At 43.2% G+C, this 25730-nt stretch overlaps 1 protein-coding gene across 5 annotated transcripts in view; it reads left to right on the forward strand.

Annotated features, from left to right (window-relative positions):
• RUFY2 (RUN and FYVE domain containing 2) overlaps positions 1–25374 on the forward strand; it is a 53113-nt gene extending 27739 nt beyond the window's left edge. For 2 of the 5 annotated variants that reach the window (XM_039911523.1, XM_039911524.1), the window contains exons 9-19: positions 2772–2873; positions 3010–3126; positions 4633–4800; positions 7800–7897; positions 10243–10362; positions 16193–16322; positions 16643–16737; positions 18238–18286; positions 21802–21879; positions 21986–22107; positions 23881–25374. In XM_039911523.1, coding sequence (XP_039767457.1) covers positions 2772–2873; positions 3010–3126; positions 4633–4800; positions 7800–7897; positions 10243–10362; positions 16193–16322; positions 16643–16737; positions 18238–18286; positions 21802–21879; positions 21986–22107; positions 23881–23920 — 1119 coding nt within the window. In that variant the 3' untranslated portion in view covers positions 23921–25374. The other 3 variants (XM_029060210.2, XM_029060212.2, XM_029060213.2) reach the window with 3 other exon arrangements.
• Positions 25375–25730: the final 356 nt, after the last annotated feature.

Genomic DNA, 25730 nt, shown 5'->3' on the forward strand with positions numbered 1-25730 from the left:
GAGATTCAGCTTTTAAGGTGTTTTCACTTCCTTGTATGTGAGGATCATTCAGTATAGAGCAATCAATCGTATTTATTGAGCATCTCCTACGTGAAGAGCCCAGTGCTAAGCACTTGGGAGAGTACAGTACAACAGAATTAGGAGACGTGGCCCCTGTCCATAACGAGTAGAGTCCAGATTGGCCGTGCATTACACTGGCTCAGTCTGGCAGTTAGTCGTATTTATTGAGCGCTTACTGTGTGCAGAGCACTGTACTAAGTGGTAGAGAGAGTACATTATAACAGTAAACAGACACATTCCTTGCCCACAATGAGCTTACAGTCTAGAGGGGGAGACAGGCATTAGTATAAATAAATAAATCACAGAAATGTATGTAAGTGCTGTGGGGCTGTGAGGGGGAATGAATAAAGGGAACAAGTCAGGGCAGAGTAGAAGGGAGTGGGAGAAGAGCAAAGGGTGACAGTTTGGGAAGACCTCTTTGAGGAGATGTGCCTTCTATAAGGTTTTGAATGCGGGAGAGTCATTGTCTGTTGGATAGGAGGAGGGAGGGCGTTCCAGGCCAGAAGCCAGATGTGGGCAAGAAGTCAGTGGCAAGGTAGACAAGATAGAGGTACAGTGAGAAGGTTGGCAATAGAGGAGCAAAGTGTGCGCTCTGGGTTGTAATAGTGAACCCTATACTGAATACTGAAGTGTGAGGTAGGAGGGACAAGGTGACTGAGTGCTTTAAAGCCAATGGTGAGGCGTTTTTATTTGAGGCAAAGGTGGATGGGCAACCACTGGAGTTTCTTGAGGAGTGATAAAACATGGCCTGAACGTTTTTGTAGAAAAATGATCTGGGCAGCAGAATAAAGTAGGGACTGGAGTAGGGAGAAACAGGAGGCAAGGAGGTCAGCAAGGAGGCTGATAGAGTAATCAAGGTGAGATAGGATAAGTTATTGGATTAATATGGAAGCAGTTTGGATGGAGGGGAAAGGGTGGACTTTAGAGGTGGTCGAAGATCCAACTGTCAGGATTTAGTGATGGATTGAATATGTGGATTTAAAGAGAGAGGAGAAAACGATAATGCGAGGTGACGGGCTTGTGAGATAGGAAGGATGGTGGTGCCGCCTACAGTGATGGGAAAGTGAAGGGAAGGACAGGATTTGGGTGGGAAGATAAGTTCTGCTGAAGACATACTAAATTTGAGGTTATGGGAGACATCCAAATAGCGATGTCTTGAAGGCAGGAGGAAATGCGAAACTGCAGAGAGGGAGAGAGATGAGGGCTGGAGATGTAGATTTGGGTGTCATCCACATAGAAGTGGTAGCTATAGGAGCAAATGAGTTCTCCAAGGGAATGGGTGTAGATGGGGTATAGAAAGGGATCCAGAACTGAACCTTGAGGGACCCCACAGTTAGGGGGTGGAGGCAGAGGAAGAACCCGCAAAAGAGACTAAGAATGAGTGGCTAGAAAGAGAGGAGGAGAACCCGGAGGTGATAGCATCAGTGAAACCGAGGTTGGATAATGTTTCCAGGAGAAGGAGGTGGTCAACAGTGTTGAAGGCAGGTTAGAGGCTGAGGAAGATTAGGATGAAGTAGGAGCTGTTGGATTTGGGAAGAAGAAGATCGTTGAGAAGCAGTGTGGCCTAGCGGAAAGGGCCTGGGCTTGGGAGTCAAAGGACCTGGGTTCTAATTCCTGCTCCTTCATGGACCTGGGTTCTAATTCCTGCTCCTTCATGTACCTGCTGAATGACCTCGAGCAAGTCACTTAACTTCTCTGGACCTCAGTTCCCTCATCTGTAAAATGGGGATTCAGTATCTGTACTCCCTCCCACTTAGACTGTGAGCCCTGCATGAGACTGGGATTGTTTCCGAATTGATGATCTTGCATCTGCCCCAGTGCTTAGTACAGTACTTGGCATATATTAAGCATTTAACAAATACAATTATACTATTATTATTATTATTGTTATTGCTTTTATTATTGTTGAAAATACAACCTAAGCAGTCTCAAAACCAGTCAGTCATGCATTATAAATTTGAGCTAAAAACAGTAGTTTAAATATTCTTGTAGCAAATTATAAATTCTGAATTGTACTCTCAAACTGCCCTAAGCAAAGTGAACCATCAGGACTTTCAGGATTTGAAATAAAAATATTTGAGACTTTTGGTAACATCAGGAGTCGATTCCATTCTGATCTCTGTTTATGAAATAGACTTCCCATAGGCTCGGTCTTCATGTCAACTGCTGTAAACCTTTGAATTTCCTTGGTGAAATTTTGAAGGCTGTGCCCTTATCTTTGTCAAAAATATTTTAAAATGAAAATATGTAAAAATTCAATCTTTTTGAGCCCTACTATTGATCAAAATGCATATTTGAATGCTTATTTAGAAACATTGGTACCTATTCTAGTTAATAGATCAACTTGCACATGAAATAAATCTAAGAAATAAGGGTTAGAAATGGAAAAGTGAAGGTTGAGTACCAGCAGTTGAGAGATTTTTCTTAAGAAGAGGCTTAGCAGTGTTTCTCATTTCAAGTTATATTCTTTCCCTAGTACATTCCTGAGCACAAGGCCACATTCTGGAGTCATAAATCACTTGTATTTATTGAGTGCTTACTATGTGCAGAACACTGTACTAAGCGCTTGGGAGAGTACAATATAACAGAATTAGCAGACGTTAAAGATTTAATAGTAATTTAAGGTACCAAAATATTTTGATTATTTTTTGTTGCATATTTATTGTTCACATGTTTACAGTTTCATCTCTGCCCCCTTTTTTCACATTTAGTTAGCAATAGCCAAGAACAATATCATTAAATTACAAGAAGAAAATCATCAATTAAGAAGTGAAAATAAACTCATTTTAATGAAAACACAACAGCACCTGGAGGTATGTTTGGATTTATTTCAAATGGGCCGCCTTGTAACAATCGACTGTATATGGAAGTAGTTTCCCTTTCAGTAGACGACTCTCTGAGCCCTGTTAGTGGTGGACATGGAATAATGGGTTGTACTTGTTTTCCCAGGTTACAAAAGTGGATGTGGAAGCTGAGCTGCAGACATATAAACAATCCCGCCAGGGTCTGGATGAAATGTACAATGACGCTCGTAGACAGCTCCGAGAAGAATCTCAGCTTCGACAGGCACGTTTCATTTCATTAAAATTAACTGGCCAAACCTGAGGAAGATGGTCCTCCTCAACCACTGTTTTTCTTATAATTTCAAAACTCTTTTAGTAGGGAGGGGTGGGGACAGGGTTTTTCTATCATTATTACTATTGTGAGTATGGAATTTAAATGCTTTCTGCGTGTCAAGCACTTTTCTAAGCACTGGGATAGATACATATTCATCAGTTTGGACACAGTTCCTGCCCCACTTGGGGCTCACAGTCTCAGGATTAGTTCCCATCTATTTCAAAATCAGTCAGTCAATTATATTTATTGAGCACTTACTATTTGCAGAGCACTGTTCTAAGTACTTGGGAGAGTACACTACAACAGAATTAGCAAATACAAATATCCAACCTTCAAATCTTTAAGGGCAGATTATTATCCAGTTTGTGGATTAGCCAGACCTCTTGTTTCTCCTCCCATCTTGGGGGCATTTTACTTTCAATCGAGACCAGGACTGGGGCCAGGAACAGATTAGCCAGAGCCTGTTTGCACTTCACTATCGCTGTCCCGATTATTTCTGGGTAATGTTGCCCTTGAAGTATTTCCATAGCCTAGATGTTCTTTCTGAATCAAAAAGAGCATGTGCTCTAACCAAAGACTCCGGGCAACCTTCGGTATCAGTTTGAAAATTAGTGGGTCATTGTCTTTCCCCACTGGGCGCACTGCAACATTTAAAAAAATTGGTCTGGGCACTGAAAGCCATCGGTTACTAATGGGCCAGGGTGGTCATGAAGGAAAAAAAGTCTTTAGAAACTGGGAGCTGAGATTCTGTGGTGAGCTAAAAATGTCTTGGTGGATCCTTTCTTCCAAAAGTGATGTGGTAAACCATTTGCTTTCAGGTAGGCAGTGGTACCTAGGAGTACAAAAAAGTTGGCCACCTCGGACCAAAGCGAGGTTTTTGAATTGTCCAAATTCACCTGGGCCATTCCATCTTCTGCTGGCACAGATTTGGCTGTTTGCATCAAATGTGTTTGCCCTTTTATAGAATGGATGTTTTCGGGGTTTTTTAATTTGTAAAAGAGCAAAAATAATGAACAAAATGAAAACAACTTATGTAAGAAAAATTGTATACAAAAAAGACGTGTGTTCAGAGCACACTTAGGATCTGATTCATTCATTAATTTTGTTTATCTACTTATTTATTTACACTAATGTCTGTCTCCCCCTCTAGATTGTGAGCTCATTGTGGACAGGAATGTGTCGTGTGTTGTTACATTGTACTCTCCCAAATGCTAGGTACAGTGCTTTTCACACAGAGCTCAATAAATACGATTGAATGATTGAATGAATGAATTCAGTAGAATATTCAGTATAACAAGAACACTCTCCCAGACCTCCAGCAAATAGGATTCTTGTCTGCTCATTCAGGGCCTCACTGCCTCTACGATTACAGCTGAAAATGTTATGATTGTTTTTAACATTCTGAGCTGATAGTGAAAATGTCCGTCTGTGTGTTTGTGTCTGTTTAAACTGCAGGATGTGGAGAATGAATTAATGGTGCAAGTTAGTATGAAGCATGAGATAGAACTCGCCATGAAATTGCTGGAAAAAGACATCCATGAGAAACAAGATACCCTTATAGGCCTTCGACAGCAGTTGGAAGAAGTTAAAGCTATTAATATAGAAATGTATCAAAAGCTACAGGTAAAAAAGTTTCTTTCATTAGTGAAACTTCCTTAAATTAAGGATGGATATTTTCAGATAGGGTTGAATAGTTGGAGTCTTTTGAGGAAGCCAGGTTTATTGTTCAAGAAGCTACTGTTTTTAATGATTAAAGAAAGGGTTTGGCTTAGGGATTAATTTTGGCATAGTGTTGCCAAGTTTCAGAAAATGGGTCAAACATGAGCTAGTAGAGTAAAACTTTCTGCTAATATATTTTTCTTTACCCACTGAGCGGGAATATTGCCTTATCTCTTTGAGGGACATGTATAAAAACGAGCTTCTCAATATTATTTTTGGGAGAATTTAAAATCCAGACATCAGGCTGACTTCACCTACTGCAAACTCATCCTCATCTGCTGTAACTCTGCCTTCTCCTTTGTGCAGCAACTAGACTTCTCCACCCTTTTTGACTCCTTTGCCCATTGCCTGCGTCAACTATTTGATTTGTAATTCCCATCCCTCCGCCCGCCCCCATCCTTTGCGCTGTCAGTACCGTCTCTTTCATCAGCCAGATTGAAACCATCTTGAAATTATCCCCTGCATCTCTCCGGTGCCACCCTCTTCCTGCCCTCTTATCGGCTCACTCATCCTTTACAGCCCTCTCTCAAAAGATCATCCACCTTTTTTCGAAAACTACCCCTTCTACCTGCGCACCCCACCCCGTCCCTTCACCCTTTATTAAAAGACTTGCTCCCTCCCTTCTGCTTTCCCAGACCACAGTGACTCACTGTCTAATGGCTCCTTTTCCACTGCTTTTAAACATGCACCTGTATCCTCTATCCAAAAGAAGCTCCCTCCCTTGACCCCACTGCACAGTTGAGTTATCACTATCTCCCTCCTGCCATTCTTTTTCATACGTCTCTAATTAATATACTGCCTCCACTTCTCCAAATCTCTTCTTGTCCTCTGGCAGTCTGGCTGCATCTGCTCTACAGAAACAATCCTCCCCAAAGCAGCTGGTTATTTCCCTTGTCAAATCTTACAGACTCTACTCCATCTTCCTAGACTTCTCAGCTGCCTTCAGCTCTGGGGACCACTCCCTTCTCCTGGAAACATGATCTAATCTTGGTTTTACTGACTGTCTTTTCCGGGCTCTCTGGTTACTCTTTCTTGGTCTCTTTCGAGCTTCTCCTCTGCTTCCCACCCCCTAATGGTGGGAGTCCTTGAAGGCTTACTTCTAGATCCCCTTCTATTCTCTGTTTGCATCCACTCCTTTGAAGAACTCACTCACTACCGTGGCTTCAACTACTGTCTGTTTGGATGACTCCCAAATCTACACCTCCAACCCCAACCCTTCTTCTTTTCTGCAGTCTTATATTTCCTCCTCCCTTGAGGACATTCCTTTTTGATGTCCCACCGATACCTCAGATTTAAACATTCAAAAGAGAACTCCTCATCTTCCCACCTAAACCCTGTCTTCCCCATAACTTTCCCATCACTGTTGACAGCACCACTCTCTTGCCTGTCTCACAACCCCGCAGCCTTGACATTGACCCGACTCATCTCTCTTGTTCAACCCACTTATTTAGTCAGTCACCCAATCCTGGCAGTTCTATCTTGACAATATTTTTAGAATCCATCCTGCCCTCTTCATTCCATCTCCATCCTCTCCATAGAAGCAGCATGGCCTAGTGGAAAGAGCACAAGCCTGAGAGTCAGATGACATGGGTTCTAATCCTGGCTCCGCCACATGTCTGCCGTATCACCTTGGGCCAGACTGTGAGCCCCATGTGAGACAGGGACTGTGTCCGACCCGACTGCCTTGTATCTATCCCAGTGCTTCGAATGGTGCTTGGCACATAGTAAACACTTAACAAATACCTCTGTTATTATTATTTTATTATTATTCAAACTATCACGTTGGTCCAAGCATTTGTCTTATCTGTCCTCAACTACTTTATGAGTCCCTTTGCCAATCACCCTGTTGCCAACCTCACCCCCATCCAGTCCATAGTTCACTTTTTCTGAAATAATCACTCTGGGCACATCTGTCTGCTCCTCAAAAACCTCGAATGGTTGCCCATTCATCTTTGCATTCAAAGAGAAAGTCCTCACCATTGGCTTTAAGGCACTCAGTTGGCAATTTCCCTCCTACCTAACCTTGCTCCTCTCCTGCTATAGCCCAGCCCGCAAACTTCGTTCTTCTAACACCAGTGTCCTTACTGTGCCTCAATCTCATCTCTCTTACCATCGACATTTTGCACACATCCTCCCTTCTTCCTGAAACTCCCTCGCAGCTGACAGTAGTGTCCAGTGTGATAAATATGTGTCTACCCTAGTGTTTAGAACAGTGCTTGGCATATAGTAAGTGCTTAACTTACTATGAGAAGCAGCGTGGCTCAGTGGAAAGAGCCCGGGCTTGGGAGTCAGAGGTCATGAGTTTGAATCCCGGTTCTGCCACTTGTCAGCTGGGTGACTGTGGGCAAGTCAGTTAACTTCTCTGTGCCTCAGTTACCTTATCTGTAAAATGGGGATTAACTGTGAGCCTCACGTGGGACAGCCTGATCACCCTGTATCTACCCCAGCACTTAGAACAGTGCTCTGCACATAGTAAGCACTTAACAAATACCAACATTATTATTATTAACAAGTACCATAGTAGTAATTTTTTACCCCACTCTCCCTATCTTCAAAGTCCAACTAAAATCCCATCCCCTCAGAAAGACCTCCCTGATTAACTTCTCATTTTTTCACCCAGTTCTTCCTCCCTATGCACTTGGGTCAGTACCCCCTAAACATTTTGATGTTCACCCCTAACCCTCCCAGCACTTTTATGCATATCTTTATACTCTGTTGCTTCTCCTAGCTGTAATTTATTTTAGTGTCTCTCTCCCCTACTAAGGTTGTAAGCTCCTTGAAGACAAGGATTGTGTCTACCAACTCTACCTCTCCCAAGAACTTAGTACAGTGCTTTGCACACAGGGAGTGCTCAATGAATACCATCAAGGAATTAATGTCAAATTTTAATGTTTTAAAATTAGGGTTCTGAAGATGGCCTGAAAGAAAAGAATGAAATAATTGGCCGACTGGAAGATAAAACCAATCAAATTACCGCTGCTATGAAACAACTGGAGCAAAGGTACAGCTTATCCACTATTATTTTCCTTTTCATATCTTCCTCTTTACTTTTATTCCATGCTCAGACCCCTGCCATCAAGTTTCACGTTCAGTAGGCAGATTGAGGGCAGGAACTGTGCTGAATAGACTTCCAGGATTTTGCTCTTGGTTTGTGCTGTTTGTCAGCATGCTGTTGCCTTCAAAAGCCCCTGGCCACCCCCCCAAAACCAAGGGTGAGACTCTCCCTTGCTTGACCTCCCATGCACATTGACTGTGTCATCTCCGCTGTCTTTTGCCATCTGCTTCTCTCCAACTGTGTTTCCTCTAGCTCACACCCTGAATGTAGGCCACAGTAGGCTTCTCTCTCCACTTCCAACGGGCATAGCAATGCCATTAAGGAAACTGGGGGTGGATTCGGAAATCAGTATTAGGCTAAAATGTTTGTCAAGTAATTAGCTAAGGACAGGCAGAGTTTCAGTAGAAGAAAAAGAAGGAATCATATATACTGAAGGATGTTACAGCAAATAGTTATGGTTTAAAAAAAAAACCACCCAAAAAACACAGACCGAAAAGCCAGGAAAATGTGTAATCCAGTTGAATAGTTTGTAGATGACAGTTATCATTTTTATTGTTGAAAATTGCCCTGTCATATTGATGTCAACATGTCTTACCATTGCTTTCTTTGAATCTACCTGTGGAAAACATAACTATTAAAGCTTTATTGACATGAATATTCTTTTATTGACATCCTCTTTCCTCTTTTTTCTTTTTTGTTTCCTTATCCCAATCTTTACATTTTAACCATTTTTTGATCACCTCTCCCTGTTTTTTGATTTCTCTCCATTCCATCGCAAAGTGACAAAGATTTGTTAACTCAAACCAGGACTATTGCAATGTCATTTGTGAAATGTGCCACCAGTGACACACAACACCAATACAAGCTGGTCAAAGATATATCTTTCTGAAACCCCCTTCAGAACTGTTGCATTTAAATAGTTTTAAAGAGCCAACATTTGTATAATTTGTTAAATATAAAAACAAGGTATTAAAGATTTCAAAAGAGTATTAGAAAACCCCGGGCCCTTCAGGATGTTAAATGGCTTGGGAGGACTTCAACTCCCAAAATCCATCAGCCAAACCTCAGTGCACCAAGAGTAATTTTGACTTTTGATGCATTGAGACGGTCAGGATTTTCTAATACGGTTTTATCTTTTTTGCGACTTTAAAAATGTAAACTATAGAATTATTTTAAAATTCACTTTATTTCACATTTGGCTGACAGTTCTCTTTCCAGCAACCATCTTTTTTTCCCTCTGCAACTCCTCCACTGATTTTTGCCGTATGGAATTTTCAAAACACCATTCTAAGATACAGATCATGCCTGTGGCCTTGGCTTTACCTTTCCAGTTGCACCCAGACCTCTTCCAGATAGCACAGTACGGATGAAGAAAAGGCCAACTCTGTCTCCTTCTCTCTGTCTCTCCCTCCCTCTCTTCCCCATTTCCCCCTTCTGCTCCCCCATTCTTAAAGGAAAGGCAGGCGGGATTGGTTTTAGAGCTTTCAGTTAGATTTTTTTGACCTCAAAAGGGTGGATGGGCAGTAACTCTCCCTTTTCTACCCTCTTAGATTGGAGGATTCCTCCTGCAAGTGGTGGTCAGAGGTGCCTAATTGGGTTAGTTCTGCTGAGGACGAGGGGAACCATTCCAAAAGACAAAAACTAGTTCAAATAAAATTTGAGAGAGATTATTTGGTGGTGGGAGCGCAGTAGGGTACGATACTAACTAGCATATAAATTCTTTTAAAAATACATATACGTATTATAATAGTATTGGGGAGATTCAATAAATGCAGTAAGCCCCTGTAGAAAGTGCCACACTGCTGCTTGGATGGTTACCATTCTCTGTCACTGGTCTTATAAACACCCTCAATTCAAGGCACACACATTCTAGCACAACACATGGCCAGTGGGGCTTATTTGCTTAATTAGCGTAGCTGCCGTACCTATCCTTGTTCTGTAAAAAGACAGTAACTCTAACTCACGTAATACCCTCCAATTTAGAACATTAAACTCTGTGTAAGCGATAAAACTTGTATTACTTGGCATTGATGGCATTTGTTAATACTTAATAACAAATAAAAACAAATTGGAAGACCATGTGCTGTGTGAATTACATGTTCTACTGAAAAATCATAGAAGATTTTTAGGCATTTTGTGGCTCTCTCTCGTTTGAGTTTGTGAGTTTCCCCAAACTTTGTTTTATTTAGAAATGTTTCTATTTCCCCATTTTTCTTTTATTTGTCTTCTTCACCCTTTTACACCCTAATTCTAGCCTCAGTTTTACCCAAAGTTGATTTGAATTACACCAGATTGCAGCAAGCAGAGAAGGCTCAAATGGAAGCCGAGAATGAGGATGAGAAACTTCAGCAAGAATGTCTGAGTAAATCTGACACCCTGCAGAAACAAATCTCCCAAAAGGAGAAGCAACTGTAAGTGCCGTCTTCCCTTCTGAAACAAGTAGAACACTTTTCAAGTAACAGAGTATTCTTTTAATTGAAAGGAATGCAGATTTCTTACAATACTAGCATGTTTTTAGTTTCTGCCTTAAAAATTGTTCCTTTTCGAATAGCCTGTATTAAGAGTGCTTTCCTTCACTGTTCATTCGCTATTATTATTATTATAATTATTGTTTTTCTAATTGTTATTTGTTTAGCGCTTTACTGTGTCAAGCACTGTTCTAAGCGCTGGGAAAATCCAAGTTAATCAGGATGGACACAGTCCCTGTCCCGCATGGGGCTCCCAGTATAAGTAGAAGAGAGAACAGGTATTGAATCCTCATTTTACAGTTGAGGAAACAGAGGCACAGAGAAGTTAAGCCCTGACTTGCTGTGACCCTGACTTGCTCCCTTCATTCATTCATCCTCCCTCCCAGTCCCACAGCACATATCCATAATTTATTTATGTATATTAGTGGCAGTCTTCCCCTCTAGACTGCGAGCTCATTGTGGGCAGAGAATGTGTCGCTGTATTGTACTCTCCCAAGCGCTTAATACAGTGCTTGGCACAAAGTAAGCGCTCAGTAAATACGAATGAATGAATGAATGAAGTGACTTGCCTAAGGTCACACTGCAACCAATTGGCAGAGCAGAGGTTAGAAGCCAGGTCCTCTGACTCCCAGGCCCATGCTCTTTCCACTAAGCCACATGACTTCTCTACTCCTAACCATTATGTAAACTGTGAAGGCTCTGTCCGTCTTGATTCAATTCCATAATAATCATGGTATTTGTTAAGCGCCTACTATATGTGCCAGGCACTGTACTAAGCACTGTGCTTGACATATAGTGACCACTTAAATTCCATTATTATTGTCATCATTGTTATTATTATTATCATCTTAAAGAGGCAGCATAGCGTAGTGGATAGAGCACAGGCCTAGGAGTCAGAAGGACCTGAATTTTAATTCCAGCCTCGCTGCTTGTCTGCTATGTAATGTTGGGCTGGTCACTTAACTTCTCCGTGCCTCAGTTACTTTATCTGTAAAATGGGGATTAATACTGTGAGCCTCACGCAGGTCATGGGCAGTGTCCAACCTCATTAGCTTGTATCTCCCCCGAGCGCTTAGTACAGTGCCTGGCACACTTAATGAATACCACGGGGAAAAAACCAAAAAGAACCAGCAAGCGGCATAAGGAAAGAACGTATGGAGGGGCAACTTGGTTGAAGCCATTACTTTAAAATAAAATTGAGGTTTTTCACCAGTAGAAATCCTCCCCTAAAGAGCTGGTCCAGCCCTTCTCTGTGATCAACTTGGTGGTATAGTACTCTCCCACATGCTTAGTGCAGTGCTCTGCACATCATAAGCTCTCAGTAAATGCCATTGATTGATTGATTTTCTATCACAGAGAGAACATCTAAGTCATTCAGACCACTTAGATTCTTATCCATGCACCCAAGAAATTCACTAGCTTGGCCGAGGGTGAAATGATGATGCAGCCACACTATCTATCAGTAATAACCCTCTTTAGGCCCTGAAACTTTTCTTCCCATTACTCTTGCTATCAGTCATCTCCTCAGAGTCATAGTAATAATAATGATTGGGTTATTGGTTAAGCGTTTATTGTGTGCCAAGCACTGTACTGAGTACTGGGGGAGAGACAAGATCATCAGGTCTCTCATGAGACTTGCATTGTAAAGTAGGAGGGAGAATGGATATTGAATCCCCATTTTACAGCTGAAGGAACTGAGGCTCAGAGAAGTTAAGTGACTTGCCGAAGCGTCACACAGGAAACAAATGGAGGATCCAGGATTAAACCCAGGTCCTTTGACTCCCAGGCCTGTGCTCTTCCCACTAGACCATACTGCTTCATTCATTCAGTAGTATTTATTGAGTGCTTACTATGTGCAGAGCACTGTACTAAGCGCTTGGAATGTACAAATCGGTAACAGATAGAGACAGTCCCTGCCCTTTGACGGACTTACAGTCTAATCGGGGGAGACGGACAGACAAGAACAATAGCAATAAATAAAATCAAGGGGATGAACATCTCATTAAAACAATAGCAAATAGAATCAAGGTGATGTATATCTCATTAACAAAATAATAGAATCAAGGTGATGTACATTCCATTAACAAAATAAATAGGGTAATGAAAATATATACAGTTGAGCGGATGAGTACAGTGCGGAGGGGAGGGGAAGGGAGAGGGGGAGGAGCAGAGGGAAAGGGGGGAAAGAAGGCTTAGCTGAGGGGAGGTGAAGGGGGGGTAGAGAGGGAACAGAGGGAGCAGAGTCCCAACCAAAATTTCTTGTGTAGATTCACTACTGACATGGTGTCATTAACCAAGCACAATCTGAAGGTTAGAAACAGCTCAGAGCTTTGCGGGGAATAAGGCCACGGTGGCCATATCTCTCTTCCACTGATCTCTCCTCTATCTCTGCAGAGAGATCTCTTTTTACCTCCCCAAAGATCCAGAATTGCTGTTAACATTTAGATTTCAGGCAATCAGAAGCAGCCATTTTGGACTTCAGGGTGTTGTTTCTGTTGTAGTCAGAGTATAGAGTAAATAATCTTTTTCCTGAGTTTTCTCATGATATCTTATTAATCTTTATAACCCCTCACAACCCCCCTCCCCCTCCCAAAGCAGACAGGGGTCACCATTCTTGCAGCCAATTTATAGATGGAGAAACCGAGGCCCGGAGAATTGAAGTGCCTTTGCCCTGTCAGTGGTACAAATTTAAATCTTCTTGCTCTCTGTTCTGTTCTCTGTTACCTAATCCAGTGGTTTTCAACTTGGGCTATTTCAAAATGTTGAAGGGGTGGTCATTAGTCCAACAGCTGGGCCCCTCACAAGGTGAAAATTTGGGGGCACCCAGCAAGAAGTCAAGCAGAAACAGCTAGAATAGAGCTGAAGAGAAATTGATCCTGTAGTTGTTATCAACTCTGTACATGAAGAAGTAGTCCCAACTCAGTCAGTCAGTACTAACTGAGCACTTACTGTGTGTAGAGCACTGTACTAAGCACTTGGGAGTGTACAGAATAACAATAGAACAGACATATTCCTTTCCCCCCAACAAGCTTAGTCTAGAGGGGGAGATGGACATTAATATAAATACATTATAGTATTAATATAAGTGCTTTGGGGCTGGGAGGGGGATGAATAAAGGGAGCGAGTCAAATCAGCGCAGAGGGAAGTGGGAGAAAAGGAAAGGAGGGCTTAGTCAAGGAAGGCCCCTTGGAGGAGATGCGCTTTCATTAAGGCTTTGAAAGTGGTAGCATAATTGCCTGTTGGTTATGAAGAGGGAGGGCATTCCAGGCCAGGGGCAGGATGGGGGCAAGAGGTTGGCGGAGAGATAGATGAGATGGAGGTAGAGTGAGAAGTTTGGCATTAGAGGAGTGAAGTGTGCGGGCTGGGTGAAGGAGGAGAGTGGCGAGGTGAGGGAGGAGAGTAGCGAGTTGAGGTAGGAGGGGGCAAGGAGGTTGAGGTCTCTAAAGGCCTCAGCAGCACAGACTCAGGAGTTGGTGACTACAGCAGGAGCAATCAATCCATCAGCCGTATTTTTTGAGCACTTTCTGTGTGCAGAGCACTACTAAGGCGCAACTGGTCTTTTAATCGGTCTTGGCCACTGCTGTTCTTCTCCCTCTGGTCTGGCTCCAAGGACTACGGTCAGATCTATAACCGAGAGACTGTGCTCTTGCAAGAGCCCCATGCTAAGGATACTTTAGGTTATAGCAGGCCCCTCACATCCGATGGCGTGCACGACTCTTTCTTCTGTCACCGCATTGTGCGACACCCCAATAGGCTCATCATATTGTTTAAAATATGTAGTGAAGACATTTGTTCTGGCTGCACTGAGTGTGTGAGGGAAGAGATACTATGAGTGAAACCTTAATAATAATAATAATGTTGGTATTTGTTAAGCGCTTACTATGTGCCGAGCACTGTTCTAAGCGCTGGGGTGGACATAGGGGAATCAGGTTGTCCCACGTGGGGCTCACAGTCTTAATCCCCATTTTACAGATGAGGGAACTGAGGCACAGAGAAGTGAAGTGACTTGCCCAGAGTCACACAGCCGACAAGTGGCAGAGCTGGGATTCGAACTCATGAGCCCTGACTCCAAAGCCCGTGCTCTTTCCACTGAGCCACGCTGCTCCTTGACACTGTTGGGGTAGAGTCCCCCCCAAAAAGATTGGAAACAGAGCAACAGGATGGCCTACTGGATAGAGCGTGGGCCTGGAAGTCAGAAGGACCTGAGTTCTAATCCTGGCTCCACCACTTGTCTGTGGTGTGGCCTTGGGCAAAGTCACTTAACTTCTCTGGGCCTCAATTACTTCATCTGTAAAATGGGAATTAAGACTGTGAGCCCCATCTGAGACATGAACTGTGTCCAATCTGATTAGCTCGAATCTACCCCAGCGCTTAGTACAGTGCCTGGCACATAGTATCACTCAACGAGTACCATAAAAATAAGAAAAAAACCCCACCTCAGCCCGTGATGCTTTCCTGATAAGACTGCTTCCCTCCAAAGAGAATCTTCTAATGAGATCTGTAAAATTGGCCAAGGTTCAAATGTTTCACCTGCACTAATCTGTGGCTTCTCTCTGAGTCCGGAAGTTCCCCTACATTCTTTCAGTTGAACCTCAGGCTTCTGTAGGATTTCAGCATAATGAGGATATTCCTTAAGCCCCAGAAATGTAAGTGTAATGGTGCAGTGGATAGAGCACGGGCTTGGGAGTCAGAAGGTCATGAGTTCTCATCCCGGCTCTGCCACTTGTCTGCTGTGTGACCTTGGGCAAATCACTTCACTTCTCTGTGCCTCAGTTACCTCATCTGTAAAATGGACTTTGAGACTGTGAGCCCCATGTGGGACAGGGACTGTGTCCACCCCGATTTCCTTGTCTCCACCTCAGTGCTTAGTACAGTGCCTTGCACATAGTAAGCACTTAAAAAATATCATCATTTTACATAATCTAGATTAAATTAGAAGTTAGAAGCACTGTACTAAGCGCTTGGAAAGTACAATTCAGCAACAGAGACAATCCCTGCCCACAACGGGCTCACAGACTAGGAAGGGGGAGACAAGCCTCAAAACAAGTAAACAGGCATTAATAGCATCAATATAAATAAATAGAATTAAAGATATATACACATCATTAATATAAATAAATAGAATTATAAATACATATATCCACAAGGGTTGTGAGATGGGGGAGGGAGGTAGAGCAAAGGGAGCAAGTTGGGGTGGTCGGGGTGGGGAGCAGGGGAAAAGGGAGGCTTAATCTGGTTCAGAAAGGAGGCTGATGCAGTCATTTGGTCGGGATAGGTTGAGTGATTGGACTAATGCGGTAGCATTTTGGATGGAGAGGAAAGGGCAGATCTTGGCAATGTTGTGCAGGTGAGACTGGCAGGTTTTAATGACGGATTGGATGTGTGGGGTGAATGAGAGAGCAGAGTCAAGGATGTCACTAAGATTGGTTGCTTGTGAGACAGGAAGAATGGTAGTGCCATCCATAGTGACGGGAAAGTCAGGGAGAGGATGGGGTTTGGGAGGGAAGATAAGGAGCTCAGCCTTGGTCATGTTGAGTTTTAGGTGGAGGGGGGGCATCCAGATGGAGATGTCCCGAGGCAGGAGGAGATGTGCGCCTGGAGGAAGGGATTGAGAACACAGAGAGCATCATACCATTGATGATCATGATGGAAAAGCATCATTTTTGCCAGTACTGGTGTGTGATTGTGAAAAATAGGAGAGGCTGTCATGAGAAATAGCTTTTACTCAGCCTCGCGCCTCCGTAATTTGGTTTCGTTGTGATTGTGATTCAAGGGCTCGGCTGGAAACAGATCTGAAGATTGAAAAGGAATGGAGACACACCCTGCAGGACAGTCTCCAAAAGGAGAAAGATGCCTTATCTCATCTCAGAAATGAAACCCAGCAAATCATTAGTCTTAAAAAAGTAAGTCGTGGTTGGTTAATCTTTCAAATTTACACCCCCTGTTTTGCATAAGGAATGAAAAAGGTTTTAAAAAAAGGATGGGACTATTTTTTAAGCCGCTGCTCTGAAAACAGGACAGACCAGTTTAAATAGTATTAGTATTTATGTATTTACTTGTTTATTTAAAGGATATCTAAAGGGCATTAATGAACCTATGGCTAAAATGAGTGGAGGCCATATAACGAATTTAGCAAATATGAACGTACGTCTTTCTTTTTATTTTGACAGTGTGTACAGTGTTTTGGTCTTAAAAGTATCTTCCCCTTTTCATTGTTTTTAAGGAATTCCTTAGTCTACAAGATGAAAACCATGAGCTGAAAAAAACATGTCATGACCAAGAAAAAGCCCTTCAAGAAGTAGCCAGCAAGCTTAGCGAGTAACTTTTATTTCTTTTCACTCTATCAGTTTTCATAAAATGTGCGGGGAGAGGGATCAATCGGTACCTAACTCTACAAAGAAACTTGAAACCTAAAAGCAGCATGGTGGTGGGCTGATGTTCAGTGAAATGGATTGGGTTTAGGAGACGTCCAGAAGAAAAATATTTTAAAAGGCGAAAGCTGGGAACTTGGAAACTTTACTCTCTACCCATTCATTCCCTTTGTATCTGTCAATTCAGAGGTATAGTCACCATATTCTAATATTCCGTGTTAGAATAAGGAAGACAGAACTCTTTTAAAAGCTTGAGAGCCACTAGACTTTTGAAATAATTTTGAAAAGTATATCTCAAGCACCTGGGATATGAGTTTGCACATCACTGACGATGTGATGGGACATCAATCAATTGTATTTATTGAGCACTTACAGAATGTGGAGCCTGAATAGTTTTATTCCTAGTCAGAGATTGCCCTGGAACCCTTTAGAAGTGGGCATCCCTGCCCCACACTAAAACATAATTTTAAAGGAAAAAGACCACTACTTGAGGTTTGAAGAAACTGGAATCAGCTTGAAAGGATCCTACCTCCCATCTGCCAGTCAGTATGCTAAATCAAATCTGAAGAAAGCACGGGAACTGTGGTCTGTTAAAATGTCTGTGTGGGCTCCAGGGAATTATTCCAAATAGAGGGAAGAAATTCCAGCATGAGGCAGTTAAGGCAAAGGAGCAACGGGGTCCATGTTGAGTGGAGGCTGAGTGGACTGTGGAATCTCTGAAACTCATTTGCCTAGAACTTGTCTGCTTTGTGATCTTGGGCAAGTCACTTAACTTCTCTGTGCATCAACTACCTCATCTGTAAAGTGGGGATTTTAAGACGGTGAGCCCCATGTGTGACTAGGACTGTGTTCAACCTGATTAGCTTCTATCTTCCCCAGCCCTTACTACAGTGCCTGGCACAGAGTAAGCGCTTAAAAAATCCCAAACGAAAAACAAAACAAAAGCCGTATAGACAGAGCTGGCTTGAGGTCCTACTACCTGCATCTATCTCTCTTTCAGATCGAGGATCGAAGATAGCTCCTGAAAAGACTGCCTGGACAATCCCCAGCAGTTAATTGATCCCTGGTATTTCTTGAGCACTTCCTGTGTGCAGATCATTGTACTCAGTGCTTGAAAGAGAGTACAATAAAACGGAGTTGGTAGACCCATTCTCTGCCCACAGAAACACTCTCTGCCACCGAGTGTTTCCGATTCAGGAACTTGGAAATATAGCCGCTAGTCACAGTCGGTAACTAACTTCAGTTTGGCTGTACCCTCTCACTGCTTTGGTACCTTAATCCAGGTTCTGGGTACTTGCTCCGATTTAAAAAAATCACCGAGCCTCTGGGTGGTTGTTAAGGTGTCACTGCATTTCCACTCCCTGAGTAGGTAAACTTTTAATGTGTTACTGGACACTCTGTGATGGTTGTTGGTGGTGAATGCTGGGCCTATCTGTTATCTTTTTAGATCAAAGCTTAAAATAGAAGATATCAAAGAAGCCAACAAAGCCTTACAGGTTAGTAGAAAGATTTTTTTCCTCTGTTTAACATGAGTCCATTTGAAATAAGCAGTTCTTCTAGGCTGAAGTATTTATCGATAACCTCCTCTGAGCACGGTGCTACGCTAAGTGCTTGGGAGAGTACAGTAAGATTTATTTAGTAGACATGATTCAAGTGGGGGGAGGAACAAAGGGAAACTGAAGGATAATAAAAAGGAAAAGGTGAGGGAGAAGAGGAGGAACAGACAGGGAGAGAGGAGACATGCATTATCCGTCCATCCTACCTAGCTAGAGACGTATTAGGGTCTCATAACCCCAGATGTGGCCCCCACTGCTCCAGAAAACTCATTTAACCAGACTTGGGGAGTCTAGGCCTCGCAACTGCTTGGCTAATGAGTCAGTGGGATTTATTGAGTGCTTGCTGTGTGGAGAGCACTGTACTGAGTGCTTGGAAGAGTACAATAGAGTTGGTAGGCCTGATCCCTGCCCTCAGGGAGCTTGCAGTCTAATGGAGGAAGCAGTGTGGTCTAGAGGATAGAAAGCATGGCCCTGGCTTCTAGCCCGGTTCCCCCACTTCTCTGCTGCGTGTCCTTGTCAGCTATGTGACTGTGGGCAAGTCACTTAACTTCTCTGTGGCTCAGTTCCCTCATCTGTAAAATGGGGATTAAAAGTGTGTGAGCCCCACGTGGGACAACCTGATTACCCTGTATCTCGGCACCTAGTAAGCGCTTAACAAATACCAACATTATTATTATAATTATTATAAGTCACGTAATTTCTCTGTGTCTCAGTTCCCTCATCTGTAAAATGGGGATTAAAACCGTGAGGCGTATATGGGACAGGGACTGTGACCAACCCCATTATCTTGTATCTTCCCCAGCTCTAAGAACAGTGCCTGTCACACAGTAAGTGCTTAACAAATACCACGATTACATAAAAAAAAATTACAGGTCAATCAGTGGTATTTGTTGCGTGCTCACTGTGTGCAGAGCACTCTAAAAAGCGCTCGGGAGAGTACAGTGTAACAGAGTTGGTAGACACATTCCCTGCCCACGCTGAGCTTACAAGTGGGGGAAATGGCAGAGTATAAGGATATGGGGTATTAAGGTGCATAAGGGATACAGATCTAAGTGCTTAGGTGATGTAGAGAGGATTCCATCAGGGAAGGCCTTGTGGAGATATGATTTTAGCAGGGCTTTAAAAAGCAGGGAGACTGGTGGTCTGTAGGGTAGGAAGGATAGAATAGAGCTGAAGAGAAATTAATCCTGTAGTTATCAACTCTGTACGTGCAGAAGCAGTCCCAAGTCAGGCAGTCAATACTAATTGAGCACTTACAGTGCAGAGCACTGTACTAAGCACTTGGGAGTGTACAGAATAACAATAGAACATATTCCTTGCCCCACAACAAGCTTAGTCTAGAGAGGGAGACGGACATTAATATAAATACATTATAGTATTAATAATGTAAGTGCTGTGGGGCCGGGAGGGGGATGAATAAAGGGAGCGAGTCAAGGCGGCGCAGAGGGAAGTGGGAGAAGAGGAAAGGAGGGCTTAGCCAAGGAAGGCCCCTTGGAGGAGATGTGCTTTCAGTAAGGCATTGAAAGTGGCTAGAAGAATTGTCGGTTGGTTATGAAGAGGGAGGGCATTCCATGCCAGAGGCAGGATGGGGGCAAGAGGTTGGAGGAGAGATAGATGAGATGGAGGTGCATGGAAGGGAGAGGGATTTCCAGGCCAGGGGGAGGACGCGAGCAAGGGGTCAGCCGTGAGAAAGAAGAGATCGCGGGACTGTGCGTAGGTTTAAAGGAACGAAGTGTGCAGGCTGGGTTCATTCATTCAGTCGTATTTATTGAGCGCTTACTATGTGCAGAGCACTGTACTAAGCGCTTGGAAAGTAATAATAATAATGGTGGTATTACGTGCTTACTATGTGCCAAGCACTGTTCTCAGCACTGGGATGGATACAAGGTAATCAGGTTGTCCCACATAGGGCTCACAGACTTAATCCCCATTTTACAGATGAGGTCACTGAGGCACAGAGAAGTGAAGTGACTTGCCCAAAGTCACCCAGCTGGTAAGTGGAAAGGCCCGAGATTAGAACCCATTACTTCTGACTCCCAAACCCGTGGTCTTTCCACTAAGCCACGTTGCTTCTCTGGGAAGCACTCAATCACCTTGCCCCCTCCTACCTTCTTCGGCTGGGTTGAAGTAGATCAGCGAGGTGAGGTAGGAAGGGAAGAGCTGATTGAGCGCCTTAAAGCCAGGGCTGAGGAGTTTCTGTTTGCCGTGGAGAGGGTTGGGCAACTCTCCTCACCACACTTAGGGCAGCTGAGCATATCCACCCTGAGCCAGTCTTCGGTGGAGGTGGATCCGGCCTAGGGGTCACATTGAATAATTTCTTTTAGGCAGTGATAATTCCTTTCCAGTCTGGGCCGCTTAAACCAAATAATGGTGGCCCCTGTCCCCAGGGGAGGTTTTGCTGTGGCAGGCCCTGGGCCAGGTGGCTCCAGAGCAGAGGTGCTGGATGGAGAGCCGGGCTGAAGCCGCGAGACGACAGGTCAGTGGCACCTGAATGGGCCTCTGAACCAGCCTCTTCCCAGCTCCGTATCCTACCCACACCTTATTTCTCCCCTCTGTCTCTCCCAAGCCTTATAAATCCCACATCCCCATTTGCATAAACAAAACCTCTGGCCAAAAGGTTGTCACTGCTTCAGTAACCCTAGAGCAGCGTGGCTCAGTGGAAAGAGCCTGGGCTTCGGAGTCAGAGGTCATGGGTTCGACTCCCGGCTCTGCCACTTGTCAGCTGTGTGACTGTGGGCAAGTCATTTCTCTGGGCCTCAGTTCCCTCATCTGTAAAATGGGGATTAAGACTTTGAGCCTCACGTGGGACAACCTGATTACCCTGTATCTACCCCAGCGCTTAGAACAGTGCTCTGCACATAGTAAGCGCCTAACAAATACCAACATTATTATTATTGTCCCTCCATCTAAAAGAAAAAATAATTTAAAAAAATAAAAATCTAAGAGTAGTAACAGGCTTTAAGGTCCACAGCTACCGCAGTAGGGGCAGGTAGCTCCTAGCTACCATGTAGGTTTTCATCGCTTCTGCGACTCTAAAAGATTAATTTTTTTAAAAAAAAGAGTGTTAAGCTCTTACTGCGTGCCAGCCACTGTACTAAGCGCTGAGATAGATAAAAGGTAATCAGCTTGGGCATGGGCCATGTCTCACATGGGGCTCACAGTCTTGATCCCCATTTTACAAATGAGGGAACTGAGGCACAGAGAAGTTAAGTGACTTGCCCAAGGTCACACAGCGCACAAGGCGGAGCTTGAATTGGAACCCAGATCCTGTTTAGGGATTATAGGATCATTTATCATTTCAAAGACTGTCTTCAGGTTGTCTTGAAGATCTCTGAAGCACTTTGAGGCTCTTGGGTGGTAGCTCGAGGTTAATTCAAATTAATGACCTTTCCCTGACCTATGTACTTCTTGCATGTGGGATGGAGGGAAATCAGTTCTCGCTTCTTCCCTTCTAGGGCCAAGTTTGGTTGAAAGATGAAGAAGCCACCCACTGCAAATTGTGTGAAAAAGAGTTCTCACTTTCCAAGAGAAAGGTAAGGCAAACCCACAATGAGACTTGAGCGTTTTTTAGATGTAGGGGAGGGATATATATATTTACATATATATATATTTTAATGGATTTCTCCACTCTTTACCAAGCATCATTGTAGAAACTGTGGAGAAATTTTCTGTAACGCCTGTTCAGACAACGAATTGCCTCTGCCTTCGTCACCGAAGCCCGTGCGAGTCTGCGACTCCTGTCACGCGTTGCTGATTCAGAGGTGCTCATCTAACCTGCCCTGACGCTGCTGTACTTAGGAATTGTGGCTATTTAAATCTGTGTATATAGGTGTACAGATCGATAGAAATTGGTGTACAATCATTCAGTTGTTCATCCTTTGCTGATGTACTTCTAAAATTGATGCCGTTTGGAGAACGATAGTTCAAGGTCCTTCAGTCAGGACTGTGATATTTTCATCTCCTACTCGCTTCTCCTCCTACCCGCAGAGGACAGGCTTTGATCTGAACGGAGAATTCTGACAGCCTACGGTTGCAAGCGAAAAAAGACGGGCAGAGGAAGGGGGAGAAAGGAGAAATGTGTATGAAGACAGGAAAGTAGAAAACAGACAAATAAAGCCCCATGGTTAGAACCCCAGCCGTGCAGTAGTAAGGTTAAACTATTCAGACATCCTCCTTTTGTAAATTGACTCTTCAGTAATTCAAACAGAACCCTACCCTCTAAGTCCAAATTATTGACGTTTAGTCAATGTCGAGTCTGAATGTAGCTTTTAGGTCAAATGCCACTCATTGTCCAGTAATTGTCTGTTTTCAACAAGCCATGGGAAGTTATAAGTTAACTGAGGATCATTTCCTGTGTCCTTCTCAAACACTGCCTTGCTTACTGTGAATGCAATTGAACTTAATTCTTCAAAAAGAAACCTCATAGGGTAACTAAAGTCCTAAAAATAACTCAAACCCAGATAAACATTGTGAATAGCAAAAACTGTTCTGCTTTTTCATATTAGCTATTCTATTAGGCTTCACCCTTGGTTCTATTTACCACTACATCCTATTGCACTTTACCATGGTTAGTTGTAGTTCATAAATAAGGCTTGCCTGAGAAGGAATCAGCGCTGCTAATTTTTTGATGGTGCAATTCCATTATGCACTTTAGAGCAAAGAGTTAAATCTTCATTTAAAAGAAACAGATGTTCGTGCACCAAACCAACGCTCGACTCATTTTCTAAGAGGTTTCAAGTTTCTGCCACATACAGATTTGTTTCACGCTTGCTGCGTGTTGCAGCTACTTGATAGAACAGTACATTCTTTTGGTTATTGCTGCTCTTAATATGTAAAGAGAAAACTCTATAAACTCCTAGCATTGGAGGTGCTCTTATACTGGAGCCTACTTTACTTTGGAATGTATGCATAAACCAAGGCTAAAATAAAGCCTTTTAAATGATCAGTTAACCTGTACTAAGCTAGAAAATATTTGAGCCAATTAGGGAAGAACTCATGTACGTTGCATGAATTTCCAAATTCACGATAAGAATCTCTCACAACGGCCGTTTAGTTTTTCTTTCAAGCTGCAAGATGAAATGGTCTTCATTTTTTTCTTAGTATTGTCAACACTAATGCCAGATCTAATCACACTTAGATTTGGCATCCTGTTCTTTGTACTTAAGACTGTGAGCCCCGTGTGGGACCTGATTATCTACCACAGTGCTTGGCACATAGTCTAAGTGCTTAACAAATACAATTATTATTACTACTTGATACGAAACCACTTCCCAGCCATTTGCCAATTCACTTAATATCATCAAGCCAGGTGGTGATGAACTTTATTTTAAACGAAAAGTTTATATAGCACTTCAGGTAGCATTTTAGTCTCTCAAGGCACATTTTAACCTTGTACTTATTCTGGAGTATCTCAACTTGAAGCTCTGATTTGCCAAAGTATCGGGCTTGCCAAGTTCTTTATCGCCATGTGCAGTATGTTAGTTCTGATTTGCCAAAAAGCGCTGGCCTGGAAAGTTTTTTATCTCTCCATTCAGGGTGTTTCAACTCCCTCAGGAGCCAGTCACAGGGATTTAGTTAACGAAGAGGAAAAGCGGATCAGTCAGCGATCGGCGAGTGCTTACCGAATGCAGAGGCAGGTGCTGAGCGCTTGGGAGAACACCGTAGAGGAGGTAGGCGTAATCCCCTGTCCTCAACAAATTTACAGTCTAGTCGGGGGAGGCGGACGTTAAAATAAATGAGTTGCAGGGGAGAAAGAAACTAAAGTGAAGCTACATACCTTTACAGAAGGTAACTACTATTCAGCCACTTGGGGCACAGCTGTCTCCTTCATGGAGTGGTGAGCTCCAAACCACCATCCCACACTAGAAGAAAGGGGTGCGGGAGTAGGCTTACCATTCGATTGCGTGCTTAGTACGAGAGTCGATAGAAACGTTGCCTCTAGCTTACTGTCTAGAGGGTAAGTGTTAAATTCATTATGGATACGTACGTCCTGGGTGCTGAGGGGCTGATGGAGGGGGTGAATAAAGGATGCAAATCCAAGCGCAAGGGTGACGCAGAAGGGAGTGGGACAAGAGTCGGCTCCCCTGTGTCCAATTCCGCCTCCATTAGAGTCTGGATGGCTACACAACCCAGCTCAACCCAAACCGGAACTTTCTAGTCTGCCTTGAGGGTGGCTGGCAACACAATTGTTAACTAGAGTGGTCTAAATGTTAGATTTTTGGCTTAAAGCAGGGAAGACTCCCTGCGCCCCCCTACCCCTGTCCCCAAAGGTTCTGTCACCCACATTTTTAAAATACCTGCATCAATCTCCTTTAAATATAAAGTCAGAGAGGAAAGAGGTAGGCCTGTGTCCAGAAGTGGACAAGGACCCATAAAAGAGGGTGGGTTCAATTGAAGAATCCACTATCGGGACTCGTTGAGGAATTCTGGCCGAGAGGTAAATATTTGTGCTGTGCTGGCAGAAAGTCATTAGGACAAGATGGAATAGCTTCCTTATTTCACTAAGTTGATACTACTCATGCCTCCCATATGACGTTGGGCTGGATTGTTTTAAGACACGGATTAGTTGGGTCGAATAAATACATTTGTACATTTAGCCATCTCATCCGAATCGTGTGCCTTCTTGCAACAATGCAGTTAACACTAATTCCTGAATCGTTTTGACCTGTGCTTAAAATTATGCATCTCATTGCAATTCCCAGCACTCTGAAGTGCCATTATGCACCCTATACTGTAGTATTGATTGATCGATATATACCCAGTTGTATGGCCCAAGTCATTGCATTTTGAATTTTTACAACTTTTTCTTCAAAACTGATCATTGCACTTGTGACGTGTCTACTTTTTTGAAATGCAAAAGTGTATAGTATTTGTTTTTTATTTACTTTAAAAACCATCCCCCATACTAAGGAGCACCACTGAGTCATTAACAAGATGCCAAGAACTCCTGAAATGGTTAAGGAATACTAACTTTGTAACATTTTTAAGAGGTGGATTTTTGTAAAAGCAAATAAAGATATACTGCCATAGTCTGCGTGGATTTCTTCCCATCCTTACCAATGTGTTAACTTTTTGTACAGTATATGAATACACCACTTAATTGGTGGTATTTATGGTTGAGAGCTTTCTCTATGAAGCACTTAGGAGAATACAAGAATTGGCAGACACATTCCCTATCCACAACCAACTTTCAATCTATACTCTGCCTTTTCCTTTACCGCTTCTTGGCTAAGTTCCCTGTGGGTAGGGATGTCACGTCTACTGCCATTTCACAATCTCCCAAGCACTTAGTACAGCACTCGGTACAGAGTGCTCAAATACCACCGGTGAGTACATACAGTAAAGTGGGGTTACCAAACTGCGTAAGGGTTAGGCAGTGCAGAGG

The sequence above is a fragment of the Ornithorhynchus anatinus genome, chromosome 3 (assembly GCF_004115215.2).
Source record: "Ornithorhynchus anatinus isolate Pmale09 chromosome 3, mOrnAna1.pri.v4, whole genome shotgun sequence".
In the NCBI taxonomy this organism is placed as follows: Eukaryota; Metazoa; Chordata; class Mammalia; order Monotremata; family Ornithorhynchidae; genus Ornithorhynchus; species Ornithorhynchus anatinus.